Raw genomic sequence first — 24,173 nt, 5'->3', positions numbered from 1 at the left:
GCTGAAAAACATCCCCACAGCATGATGCTGCCACCACCATACTTCACTGAAGGGATGGTACCAGGTTTCCTCCAGACGTGACGCTTGGCATTCAGGCTAAAGAGTTCAATCTTGGTTTCATCAGACCAGAGAAACTTGTTTCTCATGGCCTGAGAGTCTTAAGGTGCATTTTGGCAAACTCCAAGCAGGCTGTTATGCCTTTTACTGAGGAGTGGCTTCTGTCTGGCCACTCTACCATAAAGACCTGAATGGTGGAGTGCTGCAGAGATGGTTGGCCTTCTGGAAGGTTCTCCTATCTCCACAGAGGAACTCTGGAGCTCTGTCAGAGTGACCATCGGGTTCTTGGTCACCTCCCTGACCAAGGCCCTTCTCCACCTGCTGTCTTGGTGGTTCCAAACTTCTTCCATTTAAGAATGATCGAGGCCCCTGTGTTCCCGGGGACCTTCAATGCGGCAGAAAGTTTTGGTACCCTTCCCCAGATCTGTTTCTCGACACAATCCTGTCTCGGAGCTCTACGGACAATTCCTTCGACCTCTTGGCTTGGTTTTTGCTCTGACATGCACTGTCAACTGTGGGACCTTATATAGACAAATGTGTGCATTTGCAAATCATGTCCAATCAATTGACTTTACAAATCTGAAGCAATCATAAACATTTATTTTTCACAAGTTTGGATATCAAAGTACAGCACAGTCGAGTACTGTTTGGCAGCAATTAGACTCGAGTATGACACTATAAGCTTGGCTTTAGTGTCACTTTGAAATAACATGTGGAATCATGTAGTAAGCAAAAAAGTGTTATTTTATTTATATATATGTGTGGGTTTATTTGAGATTCTTCAAAGTAGCCACCCTTTGCCTTGATGACAGCTTTGTCAACTCTTGGCATTCTCTCAACCAGCTTCATGAGTAGTCACCTGGAATGCATTTCAATAACAGGTGTGCCTTGTTAAAAGTTAATTTGTGGATCTTCTTTCCTCCTTAATGCATTTGAGCCAATCAGTTGTGACAAGGTAGGGGTGGTATACAGAAGATAGCCCTATTTGGTAAAAGACCAAGTCCATATTATGGCAAGAACAGCTCAAATATCAAAGAGAAACGACAGTCCATCGTTACTTTCAGACATGAAGGTCAGTCAATATGGAACATTTCAAGAACTTTGAAAGTTTCTTCAAATGCATTCACCAAAAACCATAAAGCACTATGATGAAATTGGCTCTCATGAGGACCGCCACAGGGAAGGAAGACCCAGAATTACCTCTGCTGCAGAGGATAATTCATTAGAGTTACCATCCTCAGATTGCAGCCCAAATAAATGCTTTACAGAGTTCAAGTAAGACACCTCTCAGCATCAGTTGCGTGAGTCAGGCCTTCATGGTCGAATGGCTGCAAAGAAACCACTAATAAAGGACACCAATAAGAAGAAGAGACTTGCTTGGGCCAAGAAACACGAGCAATGGACATTAGACCGATAGAAATCTGTCCTTTGGTCTGATGAGTCCAAATGTGAGATTTTTGGTTCCAGCCGCCGTGTCTTTGTGAGACGCAGAGTAGGTGAACGGATGATCTCCGCATGTGTGGTTCCCACTATGGTGGAGAGGTGTGGGGTTGCTTTGCTTGTGACACTGTCAGTGATTTTATTTAGAATTCAAGGCACAGTTAACCAGTCTGGCTACCACACCATTCTGCAGTGATACGCCATCCCATCTGGTTTGCGCTTAGTGGAACTATCATTTGTTTTTCATCAGGACAATGACCAAAACACACCTCCAGGCTGTGTAAGGGCTATTTGACCCCAGAAGGAGAGTGATGGTGCTGCATCAGATGACCTGGCCCTCCACAATAACCCAACCTCAACCAATTGAGGTGGTTTTGGGATGAGTTGGACTGCAGAGTGAAGGAAAAGCATCCAACACGTGCTCAGCATATGTGGAACTCCTTCAAGACTAGTGGAATAGCATTCCTCATGAAGCTGGTTGAGAGAATGCCAAGAGTGTGCAAAGCTGTCATCAAGGCAAAGGGTGGCTACTTTGAAGAATCTAAAATCTATTTTGATTCGTTTGACTCTTATTTATTTTGTTTGGTTACTACATGATTACATGTGTTATTTCATAGTTTAATGTATTCTATTGACTGGTACTCTATGTAAATAAGGTATTTATGTTTACATTTTTAATACATTTGCGAAAATGTCTAAACCTGTTCGCTTTGTCATGTTGGGGTATTGTGTGTAGATTTATGAGGAACATTTATTTAATCAATTTTAGAATAAGGCTGTAATGTAACAATGTGGAAGAAGTCAAGGTGTCTGAATACTTTCCGAATGCACTGCTCATATGAAATGCGTAAAACGGTATGTAAACATTATTAAAGTGACCAGTGTTCCATGTCTATGTACATAGGGCAGCAAATTGCAGCTACTGATAGTGAGGATTCAGTCAGCCACTTGCATGAACACAGGAAACGGCTATTAAAAAGCACATGAATGGAACACAGAAATGAGTTATTAGAAAAGCACAAACATGTATATCTTAATTTCTCCAAAATTTAGACTCTTCGCTTTCATTTGACACCCAATTTGACATGCTCCTATGAACCACACATGTTGGTGCTCATGGGTCCTTTCACATTGAAATTACCTACATTTAAAAAAAAATGTAATTTCAGGAAAGTATTTTTTTCTCACATATTCCAACAGGAGAGTTGCTAAAAAAAAAAAAGGAATATTGACAGCATGTATATGCTACTGTACAATATTGCCCTTTTTGATTTTCCATTTCTAGAGCGAGGAGAGTGGGTGTCTAGATGTTTAGTGGAGTGAAGAGTAGGTTTATGAGTTATTAGGCTAGACCAGAGTCTCTGTGCTTGCATTGACATGGAGAGCTCTCTGCTATGGCCTCTCCCCCTAGTCTCATGCTTCATATCACTTGACTCATTTCACATGATCACTTGAAGGCATTCCATTTCACTGCAATGACCGGACTTACACATATTTCAGAGAGAACATTTGCAAGAATATGTGGACACTGGAGAGAGTATGCAGTGAATGTCCTGCCACTTCTTTTAGGTTATGAGTGGGAAAATGGCCATCTGGATAGTTTTAAGCATAAATGTTGTGAAGACCTGTACCAAAAGCTTTACATTTTGGTTTTCCAATGCACACTGACTATGTTTAATTTATGTTCCACAGAACGAAGACACAGAACAACAAATCATCAGAGAAACATTTCATCTGGTGTCCAAAAGAGATGAGAACGTCTGCAATTTTCTAGAAGGTGGAATGTAAGACATTTCTTTTAAGACGTCAAACTGCACTGGAGTACTGAAATCCATAAGTGTTAAGATGAAGCCATTGTCCTTAACACTTCTGATGATGTCACAATGAAATGCATATTCTTTCATTCCATGTAGAACAAATACAACCATTTGAGCTGATGATGTGGGCTACTCTACATCAATGTTCCATCAGTAGAATCAGCTTTCCATGAGGCAACAGCTCATGACAAATTGCACTGCATGGGAGAGCTAAGGGAGAAGGAGGGACCTATAGATGGTGACCAGCAGGGGAGAGATCAATTGGATCATTATGATTAGTTGAATATTCATTTGTCATTCATGAAGCAGTCCCAGGTGTTAGGCTATTGCATTGTGGAACCTCCTCTCATTCAACAGAGACTAATAGAACTGGGGTGTATTCATTAGTGCACACCAGTAGTAAAATATTTTGCAACAAACTTATTAGACAAGTTCAGGTTAGTCTCCCTAGAGATCTGCCCATTTACTTCTGTTTGGTTCCTAGTGAATACACCCCTGGGATCCCTGGTATATGACTGTTGCTACAGTTTAGTCTCATCAACAAATACGATGTTCCTCAAGCAGCTTGACCTTCTATACAGACTCAGGTCAACATGCTTTCATCAGGCCTTACAAAGATTGGTCAAGGCTTCTGTCCTTGTCCTGGACTTAAAGGAAAACTCCACCCCAAAACTATCCTTTTGATATTTGTTTCATTAGTCCATTGCTGATATAATAATGAATGTTGCATCATATGCTGCTAAATGCATCAAACGGGCCAGATTGTTTTTGTCCAACAGATTGACAGGGCCAAGTGGCTAGTGCAGGTTAAAGGAAAATGCCACCCAAAAACTATTCATTGCTATGTTTCATTAGTCCATTATTGATATAGTCCCAAAATGTTTTGCCTGTCAGCAATCAAGTTTTCAAGATATGTAATGTTCAAAATACAGAAATCCGCAAAATACATCATCATACGGGCCATATTTCTGTATTTTGAAAGTTACATATCTTAAAACCTTGATTGCTGACATGTAAAACATTTTGGGACTATATCAATAATGTACTAATGAAATAAATATCAAAAGATCGTTTCTTGTTGGCATATTCCTTCACCTGCGCTAGCCACTGGGCCCTGTCAATCTGTTGGACGTCTGGATATTCAAATGGTGTATTGTGAGTGCTGCTCCTGACCCGGTTTCTTGTTCATAAAACCAACATGTTTGGCTGTGTTTCATGTCATTGAATGTGTGTATTGAGTAGGGTTGCACATTTTGAGTAATATTTAGAGGTGGAAACTTTCTGTGGGAACATATGCAAATGAATATTAATAACATTTAAATGTAGATGTTTTTTGCATTGGATATATTTACCATATCATATGGAGACAGAAACATAAACCTTTTACCTTATCATAAGTAGACATAATTGCAAATGAGTAAATCCTTCCAATAGAAATTTTAAAAAACGATTTAGTTACGAATTGAACTTTAATTAAATGAGTTGATTCTTCACATGGGATGATTCCACTGAACAACAAAAGGGAATATTGAATGATCCATCGCATCTCCCAAAAACATTTAACATGCATCTGTAAAATCAAATTTATTTATATAGCCATTCTTACATCAGCTGATATCTCAAAGTGCTATACAGAAACCCAGCCTAAAACCCCAAATGGCAAGCAATGCAGGTGTAGAAGCACGGTGGCTAGGAAAAACTCCCTAGAAAGGCCAAAACCTAGGAAGAAACCTAGAGAGGAACCAGGCTATGAGGGGTGGCCAGTCCTCTTCTGGCTGTGCCGGGTGGAGATTATAACAGCACATGGCCTAGATGTTCATAAATGACCAGCATTGTCAAATAATAATAATCATAGTAGTTGTCGATTGTGCAACAAGTCAGTAACACAAGAGTAAGTGTCAGTTGGCTTTTTCATAGCCGATCTTTGAGAGTATCTCTACCGCTCCTGCTGTCTCTATAGAGTTGAGAACTGCAGGTCTGGGACAGGTAGCACGTCCGGTGAACAGGTCAGGGTTCCATAGCTGCAGGCAGAACAGTTGGAACTGGAGCAGCAGCACGGCCAGGTGAACTGGGGACAGCAAGGAGTCATCAAGCCTGGTAGTCCTGAGGCATGGTCCTAGGGCTCAGGTCCTCCGAGAGAGAAAGAAAGAGAAAGAGAGAATTTGGAGAGAGCATATTTAAATTCACACAGGACCCAGAAAAGACAAGAGAAATACTCCAGATGTGACAGACTGACCCTAGCCCCCCGACACATAAACTACTGCAGCTAAATACTGGAGGTTGAGACAGGAGGGGTCAGGAGACACTGTGGCCCCATCCGATGAAACCCCCGGACAGGGCCAAACAGGTAGGAATAACCCCACCCACTTTGCCAAAGCACAGCCTCCACACCACTGGAGGGATATCTCCAACCACCAACATACCATCCCGGGACAAGGCCGCGTATAGCCCACAAAGATCTCCGCCACGGCACAGCCCAAGGGGGGCTGATAGTCTAGAAACTAAAGCTTTGGGTGTCTTCCTCTCAGGCTTCCATGTCTTCTCCCTGGACTTCCTCAATGTCCACCTCTTGAACATCAGACTCTGAGGCCTCATCTTCACTGTCACTTTCCAACCTTGTTGAGGATGGCTCGTTGTCAGGCTCAAAAAGCCTCAATTTGCCCGGATGGCCACCAATTTTTCAACCTGTGGTATTCGTCAGCCTGTTGCGTGTTTTGGGTGTGTGTTCCCAAACAAGGACCAGTTGCGCTCTGAGGCGGCTGATGTTGGTGGGATTTGGAGGATGATGAGAGCAACAGGGGAAAGAGCCTCAGATCCACAGTCTCTTCCACCATTTGGCTGATGAGATATGTTGGCACAACTGCCATATTGCATCTCCATCCCAAGCCCTTACTTGGAAGTGTACTTCGCCAGACTGCCAAGAACACTCATCCAGGCCAGGTGGCGAGACAAGGAGTGATGACACCATAGATTTGTTTAACTCTGCACCAGACAGATGCTCTTGCCAGCGTACTTGGGATCCAACATGTACGCTGCACTGTGTATAGGCTTCAGGCAGAAGTCTTCATGCTTGTTGATGCATTTCAGAACTGCGGTTTCCTCTGCTTGGAGCAACAGTGAGTGGGCAGGGCAGTACGGACTTCTTCTCTTACATCTGCAAGCAGAGTCTGAACTCAGACAGGATGGCATTGTCTCCCTCAATCCGTGCAATGGCTACTGCTACCGGTTTCAGGCTGCTTACCACTCTCTCCCAAAATACATCATCCAGGAGGATCCTCTTGACGGGGCTGTCCATATCGGCAGACTGTGATATGGCCATTTCTTGGAGAGACTCCTTCCCCCCGCCTAGTTTGAGACTGTCAAAAAAATTTTTTTTTTACCTTTACTTAACTAGGCAAGTCAGTTAAGAACAAATTCTTATTTACAATGACGGCTTAGGAACAGTGGGTTAACTGCCTTGTTCAGGGGCAGAACGACAGAGATTTTATCTTGTCAGCCTGGGGATCCGATCTAGTCAACCTTTTGGTTACTGGCCCAACGCTCTAACCACTAGGCTACCTGTGGTCTTAATAGCCTAGTGGGTAAATGGTGTGGGCTCAATAGCTCTCATTTAGTGTGCAAGATCTTGAGAGTCAGCTGCACATGTGATGGAAGAATGCACTGTGCATGCAGAGGGCTGCAATTCCATTGAATTGGGGATAGTTTAACCAAATATGCCACAAGACCTAGAATTTCCTTATGTGTATCCCACAAAAAAGATTCACTGTTTAACTTAACTTTTTTTGATGAATTTAAGCAAATTCCCCAAATTCCAGGGCATAACTTCCAATGGAAAGTTTCCGGGAAAATGTCAGAAATTTACCGGAAAGTTTCCGACCCTTTGCAACTCTAGTATTGCGTAATAAACAGCACACTGACTGGTGTTTCATTAAGGATCATTCTGCTGACAACTATCCCATGTATTTATTGGTGCCATGTGTGACTGTATTTCCCATGTGGTGTTGACTGTTCCGATTGTACAAGCTATCTATAACCAACCTTGCTTCACTTCCACATGCATGCCAGTGTTCACAGATCGTAGGCAAACACGCACCAACTGGGGGTGTATTTACTAGACGGCAAATGGAGAGGGACCTACTTGAATTTTCCAATAAGAAATACTAGTTTTCCTTAATGTTTTCCGTTGCAAGAATGTTGCTACGGTTTGCACTAATGAATACACCCAGTTCAGAGAACTTTTCGATTGTCCCCTCGTTTTGTTTTTGTGTCAGGTGATCGGTGGATCTGAGAACAGGCTCATCTACAGACACTATGCCACGCTCTACTTTGTATTCTGCGTGGATTCCTCTGAGAGCGAGCTTGGGCATCCTAGACCTAATCCAGGTAATGTTTCTCAAGTCTTAGGGATTGTTTTTTGTTGTCGAACTATGAACATTTGGTACCACCATCTTAGACTGGCTTGTTGTTGGTGGACGTGTCATTGATGGAGTAAAACGATGGAGTAAAACAATGGCCAACCTAAACTCGGTAGATTATTACTGTTCAGTGAATGTGATTTGTCTTTCCACAGGTGTTTGTGGAAACACTGGACAAATGCTTCGAGAATGTCTGTGAACTTGACTTAATTTTCCACGTGGACAAGGTACAAAGTATTCTATCAACTATATCCTAGCATTACGCTGTTCATTGTAATATGTCCTATATCAGAGACAGTTAAATGTTCACAGTGAATGTGTGACTCCCCATAGACACTGACTGTGCCATTGTGTAATTCATTTACTTTAAGACTGTCTAGGTGAATTTATCTCCCTGTGATAACGCTCGGTCCTGCTGGCTCGTCATATCTAGCCAAGTCTGTTGCAGCGAAGCAGGATATTGTGTTACTTGCTGCACAGGTTGCCTCATTTCACGCAGAAAGATGCCATTTGATATTCATGTGTACACAGGGTAATATGAGCAAAGAGAAAGCAAGATAATTGTGACAGCAGTAATCAATAACCTAGTCTGGGTAAACCCAGACCTAGGACTACGCCATTGGTGTATGCAGGAACATTGTTAATGACCAAAGCAACCTATCTGCCTTGGGGAAACGAAGCAATCTACATAGAACAAACAAATGATAAATGTGACTTGGTGTGATTTTATGTTTGCATATCGAATGTTTTTACATGAGATAAGGTTGTATGTGTATATCTCTCATCAGGCCATCCGTTTTCAAGGGTTGCACGTCTCCTGTTCACATTTGTTTAGCCTCTGCAATATCAAACAATAATAAATGTCTTTTTATTGCCTAAGAAAAAAAAATCCCTCTTTGAAATAGATCCTGTAGGTTCCAAATGTGTCAAAGCCCCCCCCCCCCTAAAACCAACATATTTGGGTCACAGCAATTGAATGTTTTTTCAGTCAGAGAAGAACCTGTTAATAGATCATCTATTTAACCTGTAGGTCCACAATATACTGGCTGAGATGGTGATGGGGGGATGGTGCTGGAGACCAACATGAATGAGATCATCATACAGGTGGACGCCCAAAACAAAATGGAGAAATCGGAGGTAAGAGTACTTCTCTAGGACTTCCTATACTCTGGGTACGTGCAGGCATGCGTGAATGCTGGACCCCGCATGTCCTTCTTGTGATGCTCCTGATAAGTGTTTGTGCTCTCTGGCGCTCCACTGCTGCAACCACATAGAATGCCATTCTCTTCCAACCTAAAGATATAATCATCATCATAAAACACTGTCTCTTCTACCGAATGTAAATGTACACATTTTCCAATGCATCTGCGTAATCTTGATCCTCAATAATCACACACCCCCATGAGATACATTTCTCATCCCACTCTATAGACTGGAAATGTCCCTGTTAGTGTATTTTGCTTAAATGTGGAGGGGATGGTAGCGTTTGGATGACTGTTGAATGGTTAGTTGTGGTCATTCTGATGTTAAAGTTGTCCTGAGCTGAGCTTGTTAACTTCTGGGAGCTGATATCTTGTAGGTGAGTTGTCCATGATGTTAAAGCCTAGATATGCTTGTTCTCATGCAACTGTCACTTTTTTCCTAATTAATTTGCAGAATCTCTTTGAATATAGTCTTTACATTTCACCATTCATGAAAACCGATTATAGCCAGAGACAATTTCATGGAATCATTGCCATTTGCCAATGGCAGAACAATGCCATTATGACTTAGACAAGATGTATTTTAAATTGACACACACACAAAGTTCTCTAGTTAGTTAATAAATGAATATGAAGCGAAATATTTAAAAGCCACAAATGTTTATCAGTAAGTTCTTTGAAGGAGATATTTTGTCAGGTTACGTTTGCTCGCTGTTATTGCAATGTAGTGCTACTACACAATATAAGGTTACGTGGTGAAACTGAAGTCCCCATGGATGTGTAACTTGCTGTTATCTTTGTTTCAAACATCTACAGATATTTTTACCTCACTGTAGCAATGTGGCTGTGTCTAACAATGGAAACAATGCTTTGGTAACAACTTTAGGCCGCATTTTGTGGTTGATCAAATGGAATCATTATTGACATGTGTATAGTAAGCCGAGTCTTTGACTGTTCAACAAACAGATGTGCTCCGTCTCTTCCTTCTTGGACCTACCCTAGACCGCAGTGTTCCTCATAGTCATACTCATTCAAACTTCAACACCAAGCTAATTCTGAGTCATAAGAGTGATGTAAACAAAATACATTTCAAGTAGTATGTAGGAAAAGATTGTTAATACAAATTGGTGAAGAATGATAGGCTGGATTTAGTTCACTTTCACATGCTCAACCAGCTCAATGTAAAACTCAATTAACTGTTTCTTTGACTTTGGAGAAGTTGAGGCCTCTCAGTTCAGTGTCTATGAATGTGGTCTACGATAGGTCTTAATACTTTCTATTTATACTGAACAAAAATATAAACGCAACATGCAACAATTTCAAAGATTTTACGGAGTTACAGTTCATATAGGAAATCAGTCAATTGGGCCCTAATCTGTGGATTTCACATGACTGGGCAGGGGAGCAGCTGATAAACTGGGCCTGGGAGGGTATGGGTGGGCCTGGGAGGGTATAGGCCCACCCACTTGGGAGCCAAGCCCAGCAATCCGAATGAGTTTTTCCCCACACAAGGGTTTTATTACAGACAGAAATACTACTCGGTTTAACCAGCTGCTGGGTGGCTGGTCTCCGATGATCCTGCAGGTGAAGTAGCCGGATGTGGAGGTCCTGGGCTGGCATGGTTACACATGGTCTGCGGTTGTGAGGCCATTTGGACGTACTGCCAAATTCTCTAAAACGACGTTGTAGCCGGTTTGTGGTAGAGAAATGAACATTCTATTCTGTGGCAACAGCTCTGGTGGACATTCCTGCAGTCAGCATGTGAATATCACACTCCCTCAAGACATCTGTGGCATGTGTTGTGTGACAAAACTTCACATTTTAGAGTGGCCTTTTATTGTCTCCAGCACAAGGTGCACCTGTGTAATGGTCATGCTGTTCAATCAGCTTCTTGATATGCCACACCTGTCAGGTGGATGGATTACTTGGCAAAGGACAAATACTCACCAACAGGGATATAAACAAATTTGTGCACAAAATCTGAGCGCAATAAGCTTTTTTGTGCGTTTGAAAAGTTTCTGCTCATGAACATGGCACCAAGACTTACATGTTGTTTATATTGTTGTTCAGTGTATATATAAACTGTAATTACTTTGATCTGCTTTAACAACATTCCTCATTCCTCTTTTTCCCTGACGCTTCTAGTTCTTTCCATTCTCTCTCTTTACAGACGTTTATCTTTCAGTCTCCCAGACAGGACAGGTAGACACAGGTACTGCTAAATTTCCAACCGAGTACTTTAACCTCCCAAATTCACACTATACCTAGTTCTCCATGGGCCGACCACTTAATAGCAAAACGACGTCACTAACATCAAAATCTTACAGCAGACCCAACAATTTATTACTGTTACTTAAAAAGAATGAAACCCTATATTGCCTTAGCTACTATTAAGGAATTGGTTAACATGTTTCAATTATCATTTGAAACTTCCATGTATGGTGACAGTAAATAGTTTTTAGGATAACAGGTACTTGATATTGGGCAGGACTAGGCTTAGCCATACAGAACTGTTTGGCTATACCTGCCATAGTTTTATTATTATTATTTTTTTCCTGAATCCAAAAATAAACTGGTCCCATAGCCTAAATAAAACATGTTTTTACAGGTGATTTATTACTATGTCATACACTACAACTAGGGTCTGGAGTTGTTTAGTTAGCCTACTACCAGATCAGGAAAAACTCTATGCCCCAGGAAAACAATTTCCCCCCCACTCTGGGACATGTGGTGCCACCTCTGTAATCACCACACAATGTTACAAGTGAAAAAACATCTCCTATTCGTATGATCTACATTTTGTTTTTGGTGGTGGGGATGGGCTTCCATAGTTTTACGTGGCTCAGTGCAGCCAGCAGCTACTGCAACAAAAAATCTGAATGTTACAGGCTGTTACTGCAATTTCAGGTAACTCGATAAAACAAGTCTCAAATATTAGGAATAATACATTTCAGCTGTTTCAGAAACATTGCTCCGGTATTACCATTTATACTGTGGGAGTGTTGGCTCAATGAGACCATTCTGTTTACACTGCCCTGCTTCAAGGGGGGCAACTGTCACCTCCAGATGTAGCACGAGAGATGTGGCAAGTATGCAAGTTTACATTTGAGTAATACTTGTAGCCGACGGTACTGTTTACCAAAAGTATAGTAAGTAAGAAGAGCTGCTGAGGGGAGGACGGCTCCTAATAATGTCTGTAATAGAGCAAATGGAATGGCATCAAACACCTGGAAACCATGTGTTTTGATGTATTTGATACCATTACACTCCTTCCGCTCCAGCCATTACCACGAGCCCGTCCTCCCCAATTAAGGTGCACCGACCTCCTGTGGTGAGGCTCTAAGAGGTGCAATTATACTGTTCACCTGTCTGGTCTGGCTCGGTGTTTGTGTCTGTAACAGAGGTCTCGTCTCAATTTCGCAGGTGCTGAAAATTTCGAGCCACATCTCGCTAGGCTCATAGCTAGCCAAGTACAACACCGCATGCTGTTGCTTTATCTCTACTGGTCCTTGTCACCACGCTCTGCTTTGCTGCCCTATAACTCTCATCAGACTGATTTTATGACACGTGTAAACCACTGTTTACATACATGAAATGTGTCTCACACCCCCCCCCCCCCCCCCCCCCGGTGTGTGACATTAGTGTTTATTAATCAACAGACCATATCCCAAGCCAGTCATTTGGTTTCCCAGGCAGTCACAGCTCAGTGCTGACACTGCCTGCTGACACTGCCTGACACTGCCTGTTTGGGGAAACCAATGGAACATAGTTTTTAAGTATGGTGTGATTCTTAACATAGCTATGCGTGACTGAGTACTAGACCAGAAACCTAGGCCTTTGGGCAACTGGCAAGGAGCAAGTCTATTTTTGTCTCCCTTGAGTTGTTACATATAGTGTAGGCTATACAGTATCATTTAGTTGACTGGCTGCCAAGGTCAGTAAAAACCCAGGGTTGTTCTCATTGAGGACAGTAGCTACTCTGTATTGTCACTCAACTTGAGGGCAGCAAAATTTATGAAGGACACTTAAACTGACCTCGTGTTTTTAATTACAGAGGATGAAATTAGAATTCTGTGTACGTCAAGGGTTATAACCGGTTCAGGGAACCGAACCGGAACCTGGAATGAAAGTGATCTATACTGTTCCGGAACCGAACTGTTATTTTAAAAGCATTGGAACCGGTTAATACTATTTTAAGTTCCGGGCAACAACAAAAAAATCTCCCACAAAAAACCCCAACAAAGCGCCTATGCAAAGACCTCCCTCTGTCAATCTGAAACTTCTTCCAGCGTCTGCCTGCCAGCTGAACATCTTTGCCAGTGTGTGTGCGTGTGTAGGCTACCTGCCCCTCCCCCTCCGAAGCATAGCAATAAGCCTACTGACGTTACAAGTGTGATTCAGAAGATGGAGAGAGACATTTCTTATTAGAGAAGAATGAATTTACTTTTTCATTGCTAGTTTGGGATACTATAGTTATCACATTTCACATTAGATTTATTAACCACAAAAAGGTAAGATGTTTTAATTTTGGTGCCGCTCTGCACACAGAAGCTTGTTAGTGATCTAGCATCTCTGGTCCAACGTTAAGCCAACTCTGAAGTTCAAAGACATTCAAAATTCCTCCGTAGAAGCTGCTTCTCTGTAGGTATAATTCTTTATTTTGTTGGTCGGGAACATTGGAACAGAACGAAGGGTTCTGCTCAGAACAAAACCATTGGAAAATAATTGTAGAAATGGCTAAACAACTGGTTTAAACATTTAGTGAATGTCACTGATTTAATATTTGTAACTGGTCCTATGGTAGTTGAAAAGATGCCTAGTTCTACTCATTTTCACAACTAGAAAGTGTAGCCTAGAAGCTGATTAGAATTTAAATTTTTGGGTCTGACTGTTGAAGATTCTGTAGAAGAACAGCTGTGATTTTCAAAAGCAATCCCTCAATCTAGGGATCAAGAAATGTTATTCATAGCAAATGTCCATTACTTATTTTGCTATTGACATTTCAACCAATTTTGTTTTGTATCTCAAATTACATAACCTTTTTGTATCATTTTCTATTGAACAATGCTTTGAAATTCACTGCTTTAGTGTGTTTCCTCCCTCTCCTTCAGTTTACCATAGAGTAGACACCCTGCTGTGTCACAGTATTACAACAATTCCCCACATGGTCCATGTCATTGGGTAATGCCGTGGAAATAACTCTCAACATTGAATAGCTGTCGCTTGTATCTTTTATGTACTTTTATAATAATCAAACATTAGCCTAGATTGAACATAGTCACCCACGTTACCAACTATTAAGTCCTTACCTTACCCTGTGAAGAGTTCCCTTCTGAGTTGTTAAAATTGTAATATATTACAGTATATCCTTAAAAGTTCCTAAATGTTCTAACTGGTAAAAACAGTCTGTTTATTGTACTTCAGGAATGGTCATAAAAAGGTCTGAAACTATTATGAATTCTAATAATGGTGTTATATTTCACAGAAATATTTAAGCTGTAAGAAATGTTCACATACAGATTGTTTTTATTTATTCAACCTTTAATTAACTAGGCAAGTCAGTTAAGAGCAAATTCTTATTTACAATGACGGCCTACCCCGGCCAAACCATCCCTTAACTCGGACAGCGCTGGGCCAATTTTGCGCCGCCATATGGGACTCCCGATCACAGCCAGTTGTGATACAGCCTTGGATCGAACCCGGGTCTGTAGTGACGCCTCAGACCGCTGCGCCACTCGGTCCCCCTCACATACAGATGTGAGTAAGCAGTAAATCTTAGTGTAGAGTGATTTACATTAGGCCATCTGATATTGCTCTAGTTAGTTTCCCAAGACACATAGCCTATATAAGACATTTCACTTCAGTCACATGCCCAATTTATGTTTTCTAAATTCTATAAACATTCTATACATAACTATAGCTTCATTTCCTCCTCATATCAAAATCCATTTTTTCTGCTTTACCCAATTCTCTCCTTGCATTTGTATCCTTATCAGTCCTTAAGAATTTGGTTGGTTCACTTTTCAAGCAATGCTGCCTCTGTCTTTTTAAAAGTAAATTTAATATTTTAAGATCAATGAATGTAGCACTATGTTCTCATAGTTGATTCATATTTGGCCCTGGTTGTGATGTAAATCATAAATGAACCAAATATTGCATGTGCATATGAAGCTAGGCATTTGGATGTACATTTGCACATATGTCTGTTTTTAAAAGTTGATGCTTTGCATTTTGTCTGGTGTCTGTGGTGCTGTATGTTTCGTCCTGTGCGGTTGTGTGTCCCTGTCCATTGTGAGGGTCGAGTGGTGTAAGTGTTTCTAGGGACTCTTAACTCTTTTATATTTATGTTTTGTGTCTAGGCTGGTATTGCAGGAGCCCCTGCTCGCGCAGTGTCAGCCGTAAAGAACATGAACCTCCCCGAAATGCCCAGAAACATCAACATTGGAGACATCAGCATAAAAGTGCCAAACTTACCCTCCTTTAAATAGCCGGCAAGACCCACCATGCAGAAGTCGACCAATGTTTACCATGCAATTTGTTTAACCAAAATCCGAACAAATACCAACTTTTCTCAAAGAGCATGAAGGTACTGTGTGAATTTTTTGGGCGTTAACTTTTTTTTCTTCTCTCCCTGGTTTTAAATGACATTGATGTGGCTTTGTTCTGTTGAGAAAATGAAGTATTTATTTATTCCATTCCTCGACCCTCACTGTCGTGGCTGCTACAGTATTGGAAATTCATACTTTAGTGGTTTGTAAAACAAACTTAACAGAATATTGTTATATACAATATATGATGCACAGGAGGTTGGAGGCATCTTAATTGGGAAGGACGGGCATGTGGTAATGGCTGTAGCGGAATATGTGGAATGGTGTTCCAGCAATCATCAGCTGTCCTCCCCTCACCAGCCTCCACTGATATGACGATATATGCTGAAATTGTATTTCTTTGTCTTACCTGTATACACAATGGTTTAAACAATGATTTTGTCTTATCAAAAATGTTCCTCTTGATTTAATCAGTGCATGTGTTTTTTGTTTTTTTGCAACTTAATAAAGTATTGAATCATTTTTTGCCTATTTGGAATTTGTGTTGGCAGTTAGGTTTCATTGTAATCAATAATATAATAGCGCAGTTAAGTATGTTTGTCTGAAAGAGGAGAAAGTTGGACCACAGTTTGATCTAAGTAGGTAACATCTTATGGACATTGTCAAAGACTCCGGTCACCCAAGTCATAGACTATTCTCTTTGCTATCGGTACCGGCACCCCCTTTTATATAGCCTCGTTATTGTTTATTTTGTGTAACTTTTTATGAAATGTTTTACTTTAGTTTATTTAGTAAATATTTTCTTAACCAGCAATGCAGTTCAAGAAAGGGCTACCGACAACACCTGTTGTATTCGGCGCATGTGACATAATTTTATTTGATCCCATGATTACATTTTGAAGTGATTGGTGCGCCATGCTACTAGATAAAGCAATACGCCATCATAAAGTATATTAGTGGCCAGTACTTGACTAAACTACAATGCCATTGATAGATAATTGATTCACAATTTACTGCGATATAGAACAAAGTCATGCACAAATATACGACAGTATGACAGCACGTGACTGCTTTCGACCAAGTCTTGCGCAGCTTTTATGCAGATTTTTTTTTTTTTTTTAATGTAATTGTCAGTTCGTAGCAAACCAGCAATATATATACCTTATTGTTAATTATAACAGCATAGATTACAATGTTATATTAAATTGATTTGGTACTGGTGTGTAATGAAGTGGTTTAGTGAATGAACGAGCTGAGCGCGCAATATAGATGGTCGCGAATGCAGCGTTTCATAACAGGAAGAGAAAATAAGGATTCCTGCTGTTGCATTTTGTAGTGACAGATTTAAACGAATAATATATTTGTTCAACATACAGAAGACCGTGATGGCTGCCATAATCACAGAAACACAAAGGTGGGCATTTAGTTTCCGTTTTCTACTTCAAGGTAACATGTTTTCTAAATGAAACGTTAAGCTAGCCCTGCTAGCTAGCAAGCTAATAACATAGTCGAAAAGTCATCTTGCTAGTCAATCTTTATGAAATTGCCCAAGGGTCTCACTCTATAGCAATATTTACATGAGAAATAGAGGTCATGTTACAGCCATAAGAATCCGACTTTCGTTAATTTCTTAAGGTCGGAATTTTTAGGCTAGTCCTACTCATCCATTCATGAGAGCAGTTTCATCCATGCCTGTTAGCTAATTGTGCTCCACACAATCTGACGTTGTTATTCAATCCACAGCATAAAAGAAGCAGTAACTTCCATCAACACAATTGAACTGAATAAATTCTCCAGACTACTTTCACGAATTCTGCAGAAACTTCACCTGAAGGTAGGTGTCTCGAGAGAGCAAGTCAGGTGGCGTCTCTTGCTAAATCCATTGCTGTCATTGTCCAGCCTGACAATTCATTACGGTTTAGTTGGTGAGAAAGAAGAAACCGACTGGCTCCCAGGCTACACAAACTCTGTGATGCATGATAAGCCTCACTTGGGTTTTATAGAATAGTGCAAGTGGCACTGGTGTTTCTAGTGCCGTCAAACATCTGGCTTTAGTCATGCTATTGCTGCAGCCCGCTTGAATCCATTTTTCCAGTACATGTGTTTACAAAGAATGATAAAGTTAATTGTGTCCCTCAGGAAGAGCGCACGTTCAGTGAGGAGGAAGAACAGAAACTGCAGAGTGCGCTGTCATTGGACAAGCAGGATCTCAGTCTGGTGCTGGATACAACTGCCTTCATTCTAGAACAGGTAAGTAGGCCTTGATGTTCGCCTCAACTCTAGCTACACTAAATTACCTTAAGTATGTGCACACCTGCTTGTCAAACATCTCATTCCAAAATAATGGGCATTAAAATGGAGTTGGTCCCCCCCCCCTTGCTGCTATAACAACCTCCACTCTTCTGGGAAGGCTTTCCACTAGATGTTGGAACATTGCTGCAGGGACTTGCTTCCATTCAGCCACGAGCGTTAGTGAGGTCGGGCACTGATTAGAGATTCGACCAATTAATCGGCGTGGCCGATTAGGCTGTCCCCAGCCTGTTGCCACAAAGTTGAAAGCACAGAATCGTCTCGGTGGTCCCGTTCTGTGAGCTTATGTGGACTACCACTTTGCAGCTGAGCCTTTGTTGCTACTAGAAGTTTCCACTTCACAATAACAGCACTTACAGTTGACCGGGGCAGCTCTAGCAGGGCAGACATTTGACAAACTGACTTGTTGGAAAGGTGGCATCCTATGACGATGCCATGTTGAAAGTCTCTGAGCTCTTCAGTACGTGCCATTCTACTCCCTATGCTAATTTATTACACACCTGTCAGCAATGGGTGTGTCTGAAATAACCAATCCACTAATTTGAAGGTGTGTCCATAGACTTTTGTATATACAGTGCATTCAGAAATTATTCAGACCCCTTCACTTTTTCCACATTTTGTTACATTACAGCCTTATTCTAAAATTGATGAAATCATTTTTTCCCACATCAATCTACACACAATACCCCATAATGACAAAAACAAAAATCATTTTTTTAGAAGTTTTTGCAAATGTATTAAAAATAATAACTGAAATTACATTTATATAAGTATTCAGTACCCTTTACTCAATACTTTGTTGAAGCACCTTTGGCAGCGATTACAGCCTAGTGTCTTCTTGGGTATGACGCTACAAGCTTGGCACACCTGTATTTAGGGAGTTTCTCCCATTCTTCTCTGCAGATCCTCTCAAGCTCTGTCACGTTGGATGGAGAGCGTCGCTGCACTCTACACTGCCACTCAAGCTTGGGGTCACTTAGAAATGTCCTTGTTTTTGAAAGAAAAGCTTATTTTTTGTCCATTGACATAACATGAAATTGATCAGAAATACAGTTTAGACATTGTTAATGTTGTAAATGACTATTGTAGCTGGAAACGGCAGGGTTTTTTTTTAATGGAATATCTACATAGGCGTACAGAGGCCCATTATCAACAACCATCACTCCTGTGTTCCAATGGCACGTTGTTAGCTAGTCCAAGTTTATCATTTTAAAAGGCTAATTGATCATTAGAAAACCCTTTTTTTAAGTTAATTATGTTAGCACAGCTAAAAACTGTTGTTCTGATTAAAGAAGCAATAAAACTGGCATTTAGACTAGTTGAGTATCTGGAGCATCAGTATTTGTGGGTTCGATTACAGGCTCAAAATGGCCAGAAACAAATAACTTTCTTCTGAAACACGTCAGTCTATTCTTGTTCTGAGAAATGTAGTCTATTCCATGTGAGAAATTGCCAAGAAACTGAAGATCTCATACGCAGTGTACTACTCCCTTCACAGAACAGCTCAAACTGGTTCTAACCAGAATAGAAAGAGTGGGAGGCCCCGGTGCACAACTGAGCAAGAGGACAAGTACATTAGAGTGTCTAGTTTGAGAAACAGACGCCTCACAAGTCCTCAACTGGCAGCTTCATTAAATAGTATTCGCAAAACACCAGTCTCAACGTCAACAGTGAAGAGGCGATTACGGATGCTGGCCTTCTAGGCAGAGTTCCTCTGTCCAGTGTCTGTGTTCTTTTGCCCATCTTAATCTTTTCTTTTTATTGGCCAGTCTGAGATATGGCATTTTCTTTGGGATGCTGGCCTTCTAGGGAGAGTTGCAAAGAAAATGCCATACTGGCCAATAAAAAGAATAGATTAAGATGGGCAAAAGAACAGACACTGGACAGAGGAACCCTGCCTAGAAGGCCAGCATCCCGAAGTCGCCTCTTCACTGTTGACGTTGAGACTGGTGTTTTGCGGATACTATTTAACTGTTTGTGTGCCTTTCCAAATCAATTGAATTTACCACAGGTGGACTCCCATCAAGTTGTAGAAACATCTCAAGGATGATCAATGGAAACAGGATGCACCTGAGCTCAATTTCAAGTCTTATAGCAAAGGGTCTGAATACTTATTTAAATAAGGTATTTCTGTTTTTTATGTTTAATACATTTGCAAAAAAATCATAGTTCTGTCATTTTGGGGTATTGTGTGTAGATTATTTAAATTGTTTTTTTCCTCGTCAATTTAAATGATTTAATTAATATAGAATTAGGCTGTAACGTAACAAAATGTGGATAAAGTTAAGGGGTCTGAATACTTTCCGAATGCACTGTATAGTGTAGAATAAAATATATTAAATTCATTGTTGCACAGTTAACTTACCGTTTCCAGTCTAGAATGTAGTGTACTGTTGCCCAGTTTGAAGCTGATTTGAGAATTTTTAGGTGTCACATACAGAGCAATTTTAAAAAGGATGTATGACGTGTTCAAGTATCCGAAGTATGCACACTGTAACCTTTCTATGCTGCTATTGGTGATGATGATTGTCACAATATAAAATAATTAAGCTTGAAAGAGAACATGCTTTGTTATATTTCTTATTTAACCTTTATTTAACTAGGCAAGTCAGTTAAGAACAAATTCTTATTTACAATGACGGCCTAGGAACAGTGGGTTAACTGCCTTGTTCAGGGCAGAACAACAGATTTGTATCTTGTCAGCTCGGGGATTCGATCCAGCAACCTTTCGGTTACTGGCCCAAACCTCTAACCACTAGGCTACCTGCCGCTCCATAACAGTGTGGTCACACAAACGCCAGCTGCCAGCCAAATAGCTGACTACTAACAAACTACAGAAGCATTGACTTTCATCATTGCAATTCACCCAGAATTCTACAGGAAACTTCACCTGGCGGTAGGTTTCTCCACTGAGTAATATGAGTTGAGGTGTCATGTGTAGAATTGGTATAACATCTCAATGGTATGGCCACATACTGTACATGTACCTTTTTCCCTCATTAAAGCTGGGTTGGATGCTCAGTAGAGATAGTCCATCTTCTATCATTCCAGTGTTTAATTGCTTTATTGTAATTTCCACCATGGCCTATTTATTTCCTTAACTCCCTTATCTTACCTCATTTGCACACACTGTATATAGACTTTGAGTTTTCTTTTTTCTACTGTATTATTGACTGTATGTTTTGTTTATCCCATGTGTAACTCTGTGTTGTTGTATGTGTCGAACTGCTTTGCTTTATCTTGGCCAGGTCGCAGTTGCAAATGAGAACTTGTTCTCAACTAGCCTACCTGGTTAAATAAAGATGAAATAAAATAAATAAATAAAAAATGTAGACCAAGATTTAGCGTCTAAACATGTATTAAGCGACGGTGAATAAAAAGAAAAGTGCCTCGAGTCCTATTACAGATCCCCTATCTCTATGCAGGCTGTCTATCACTATTACAGATCCCCTATCTCTATGCAGGCTGTCTATCACTATTACAGATCCCCTATCTCTATGCAGGCTGTCTATCACTATTACAGATCCCCTATCTCTATGCAGGCTGTCTATCACTATTACAGATCCCCTATCTCTATGCAGGCTGTCTATCACTATTACAGATCCCCTATCTCTATGCAGGCTGTCTATCACTATTACAGATCCCCTATCTCTATGCAGGCTGTCTATCACTATTACAGATCCCCTATCTCTATGCAGGCTGTCTATCACTATTACAGATCCCCTATCTCTATGCAGGCTGTCTATCACTATTACAGATCCCCTATCTCTATGCAGGCTGTCTATCACTATTACAGATCCCCTATCTCTATGCAGGCTGTCTATCACTATTACAGATCCCCTATCTCTATGCAGGCTGTCTATCACTATTACAGATCCCTATCTCTATGCAGGCTGTCTATCACTATTACAGATCCCCTATCTCTATGCAGGCTGTCTATCACTATTACAGATCCCCTATCTCTATGCAGGCTGTCTATCACTATTACAGATCCCCTATCTCTATGCAGGCTGTCTATCACCATTACAGATCCCCTATCTCTATGCAGGCTGTCTATCACTATTACAGATCCCCTATCTCTATGCAGGCTGTCTATCACTATTACAGATCCCCTATCTCTATGCAGGCTGTCTATCACTATTACAGATCCCCTATCTCTATGCAGGCTGTCTATCACTATTACAGATTGTCTATCTCTATGCAGGCTGTCTATCACTATTACAGATCGTCTATCTCTATGCAGGCTGTCTATCATAATGTGAAGCCTGCATCCCTGAAGCAGCAGCTGGAGAAGATCCATCTTTCCCCAGAGAAGGCGGAGGCCTTCTGCCAGGCCTGGACCGCTGTTTGCCCAGATGTCGTGGAGAAGGTCAGGCAGAGGATTTTTGCTCCCAAAAAGGTGAGGAGAAACTGTGTGAACGGCAGTGCAATAAATCTGCCCCTGCTATGGCGTTTAAGCTTTATTTATATCGTACGTACTCAACGAAATAATGCCATTACTGTAGCTACGAGAAATGGCGATCTTGAGTAGTTGTGTCCAGTTACAAATTGCGTCACTGCACAAGTACGTAGAATGGCTAATTGCATTATTGCATTGCGTACAAACATAATGTTTAGGCTTTCCTATCTCTAGTGGCTAAACAATGAAAGCAGAAAACGTTTGCACTTTCTTTGTGGCATTAAGCCAGTCCAGTTGAGCTAAAGTCCCGAGCCACACTGGCATGGATAGGAAACTGCCAGATCCAACTGATAATTTGAACATAAACGATTATACATTATACAAATGTTCTACCCCTGAACAAGGCAGTTAACCCACTGTTCCCTGGTAGGCCGTCATTGAAAATAAGAATTTGATCTTAACTGACTTGCCTGGTTAAAAAAAACTATTGCCTGTGATGTTGTCATGATAATCTTATTGACAGCAGTCTTCGGGGGTGTCCTAAATGGCACTTTATTCCCTATATAGTACACTACTTATAGTGCACTACTTTTGACAGGGACCATCAGGGATTAGGGTGCCATTTAGGAAGTAGTCTTTAGCATTGTCCTCCTTGGGAGGCTGGAGTGGGTGTCATCACACTTGGTGCTGTGACATCCTGGGACCACACAGAGAGAACTCCAGGTTTATTATGCCACTCGGCATCATTAAACACTTAGCATCATCTCTCCTCTCACCACACCTAATCTATTTCACTGCTAAAGCAGATTAATGGAGCGTTCTGCCACTTAGCGGTCCCATTGGGCCTCTGCTTTAAATGTGCTTTCACTGTACCATCCAACTGATCAGGGCCCGGGTTTCCCAAAAGCATCTTAAGGTTAAGATCATCGTTAGAACCTTCGTTGGGGCATATTTAAATCAGAGCCGTTTCCCAAAACCATTGTTACTAAAGTTGCACTTAAAGGCTTGTTATTTACCGACTGCCTCGGCTAAGTTGGTCGTTAGGTGCTTTCTTGCCCTTCCACATCACTTTATACAAGATCTCCACTAAACATAGAATCAAGATTTTGAACGATAGAGCGTTAACACTTGTAAGCCTAAATTTCAGCGCTATTGGGAAAAACCGGGCCAGAATTGTTTCTTAAGATTTCTTAAAGCTAGAATCCTTAATGGGTGAAACTGCCAAGTCCGCTGGGGATATTGCATCAACAATGAAGTTACTGCAACAACGAACACCATTTAAAATGTTTTTATCGTGGTTTCTGTATGGTTGATAGCTGGAACATGTCGGATGGCAGCTCAACCTTCAGATGGCTAAGTCCACCCAAGCCAAGTTGAAGGATCCACATGCAGTGCTGGAGCTCGGTGTCAGAAATGAGGATTCTGAGGTAAATAGCCTACTTCACACTGTTGAACACACACACCTTTGTTACCCACTCAAAACAGAGGGGCTGTTTACTTAGCAGATCTCAGGGGATCCATTCAATCTCCAAAATGGATGCTAATTCTGCATGTGTCCCTCTTGACAATGAAGCAGACCTGAAACCAGACAGCAGGGAGCTTGTTAACGATGGCCTCAAGGGCCAGCTTTCCTTTTAGTCCTGTGGGGTCTGTATCTGTACAGTGTCAGTAGACCATTTATGACCATCAATGGACAACATTTGCAGATTTTCATCAGAAAATGTTGGTTGTTATGGTAACACCAGGTTTATCAGGTGTTGGTGTTTTTTTAGTATTCTGTCCCCAGAGTTCTCTCACTCTCTCACTCTCACTCTCTCTCACTCTCTCTCTCTCTCTCACTCTCTCTCTCTCACTCTCTCTCTCTCTCTCTCTCTCTCTCACACACACACAATATCTCTCTCTCTCTCTCTCTCTCTCTCTCTCTCTCTCTCACACACACACACTCTCTCTCTCTCTCTCTCTCTCTCTCTCTCTCTCCTCTCTTC

General features: G+C 41.2%; 1 protein-coding gene and 1 pseudogene across 2 annotated transcripts in view; both read left to right on the top strand.

Annotated features, from left to right (window-relative positions):
* Window positions 1-7,585: 7,585 nt before the first annotated feature.
* Window positions 7,586-15,593, top strand: LOC115188647 (AP-3 complex subunit sigma-1-like; annotated as a pseudogene).
* Window positions 15,594-16,644: 1,051 nt separating this feature from the next.
* LOC115188646 (COMM domain-containing protein 10-like) overlaps window positions 16,645-24,173 on the top strand; it is a 39,486-nt gene continuing 31,957 nt past the window's right edge. Inside the window, exons 1-5 of one of the 2 annotated variants that reach the window (XM_029747381.1) lie at window positions 16,645-16,893; window positions 17,223-17,313; window positions 17,619-17,729; window positions 22,033-22,188; window positions 23,505-23,615. In XM_029747381.1, coding sequence (XP_029603241.1) covers window positions 16,865-16,893; window positions 17,223-17,313; window positions 17,619-17,729; window positions 22,033-22,188; window positions 23,505-23,615 — 498 coding nt within the window. In that variant the 5' untranslated portion in view covers window positions 16,645-16,864. The remainder of the gene's footprint in view (window positions 16,894-17,222; window positions 17,314-17,618; window positions 17,730-22,032; window positions 22,189-23,504; window positions 23,616-24,173) is intronic. The other variant, XM_029747382.1, reaches the window with a different exon arrangement.

The sequence above is a fragment of the Salmo trutta genome, unplaced genomic scaffold, assembly GCF_901001165.1.
Source record: "Salmo trutta unplaced genomic scaffold, fSalTru1.1, whole genome shotgun sequence".
NCBI classification, from domain to species: domain Eukaryota; kingdom Metazoa; phylum Chordata; class Actinopteri; order Salmoniformes; family Salmonidae; genus Salmo; species Salmo trutta.
The sequence above is the reverse complement of the archived record's forward strand: the minus strand, read 5'-3'. Positions and strand labels throughout refer to the sequence as shown.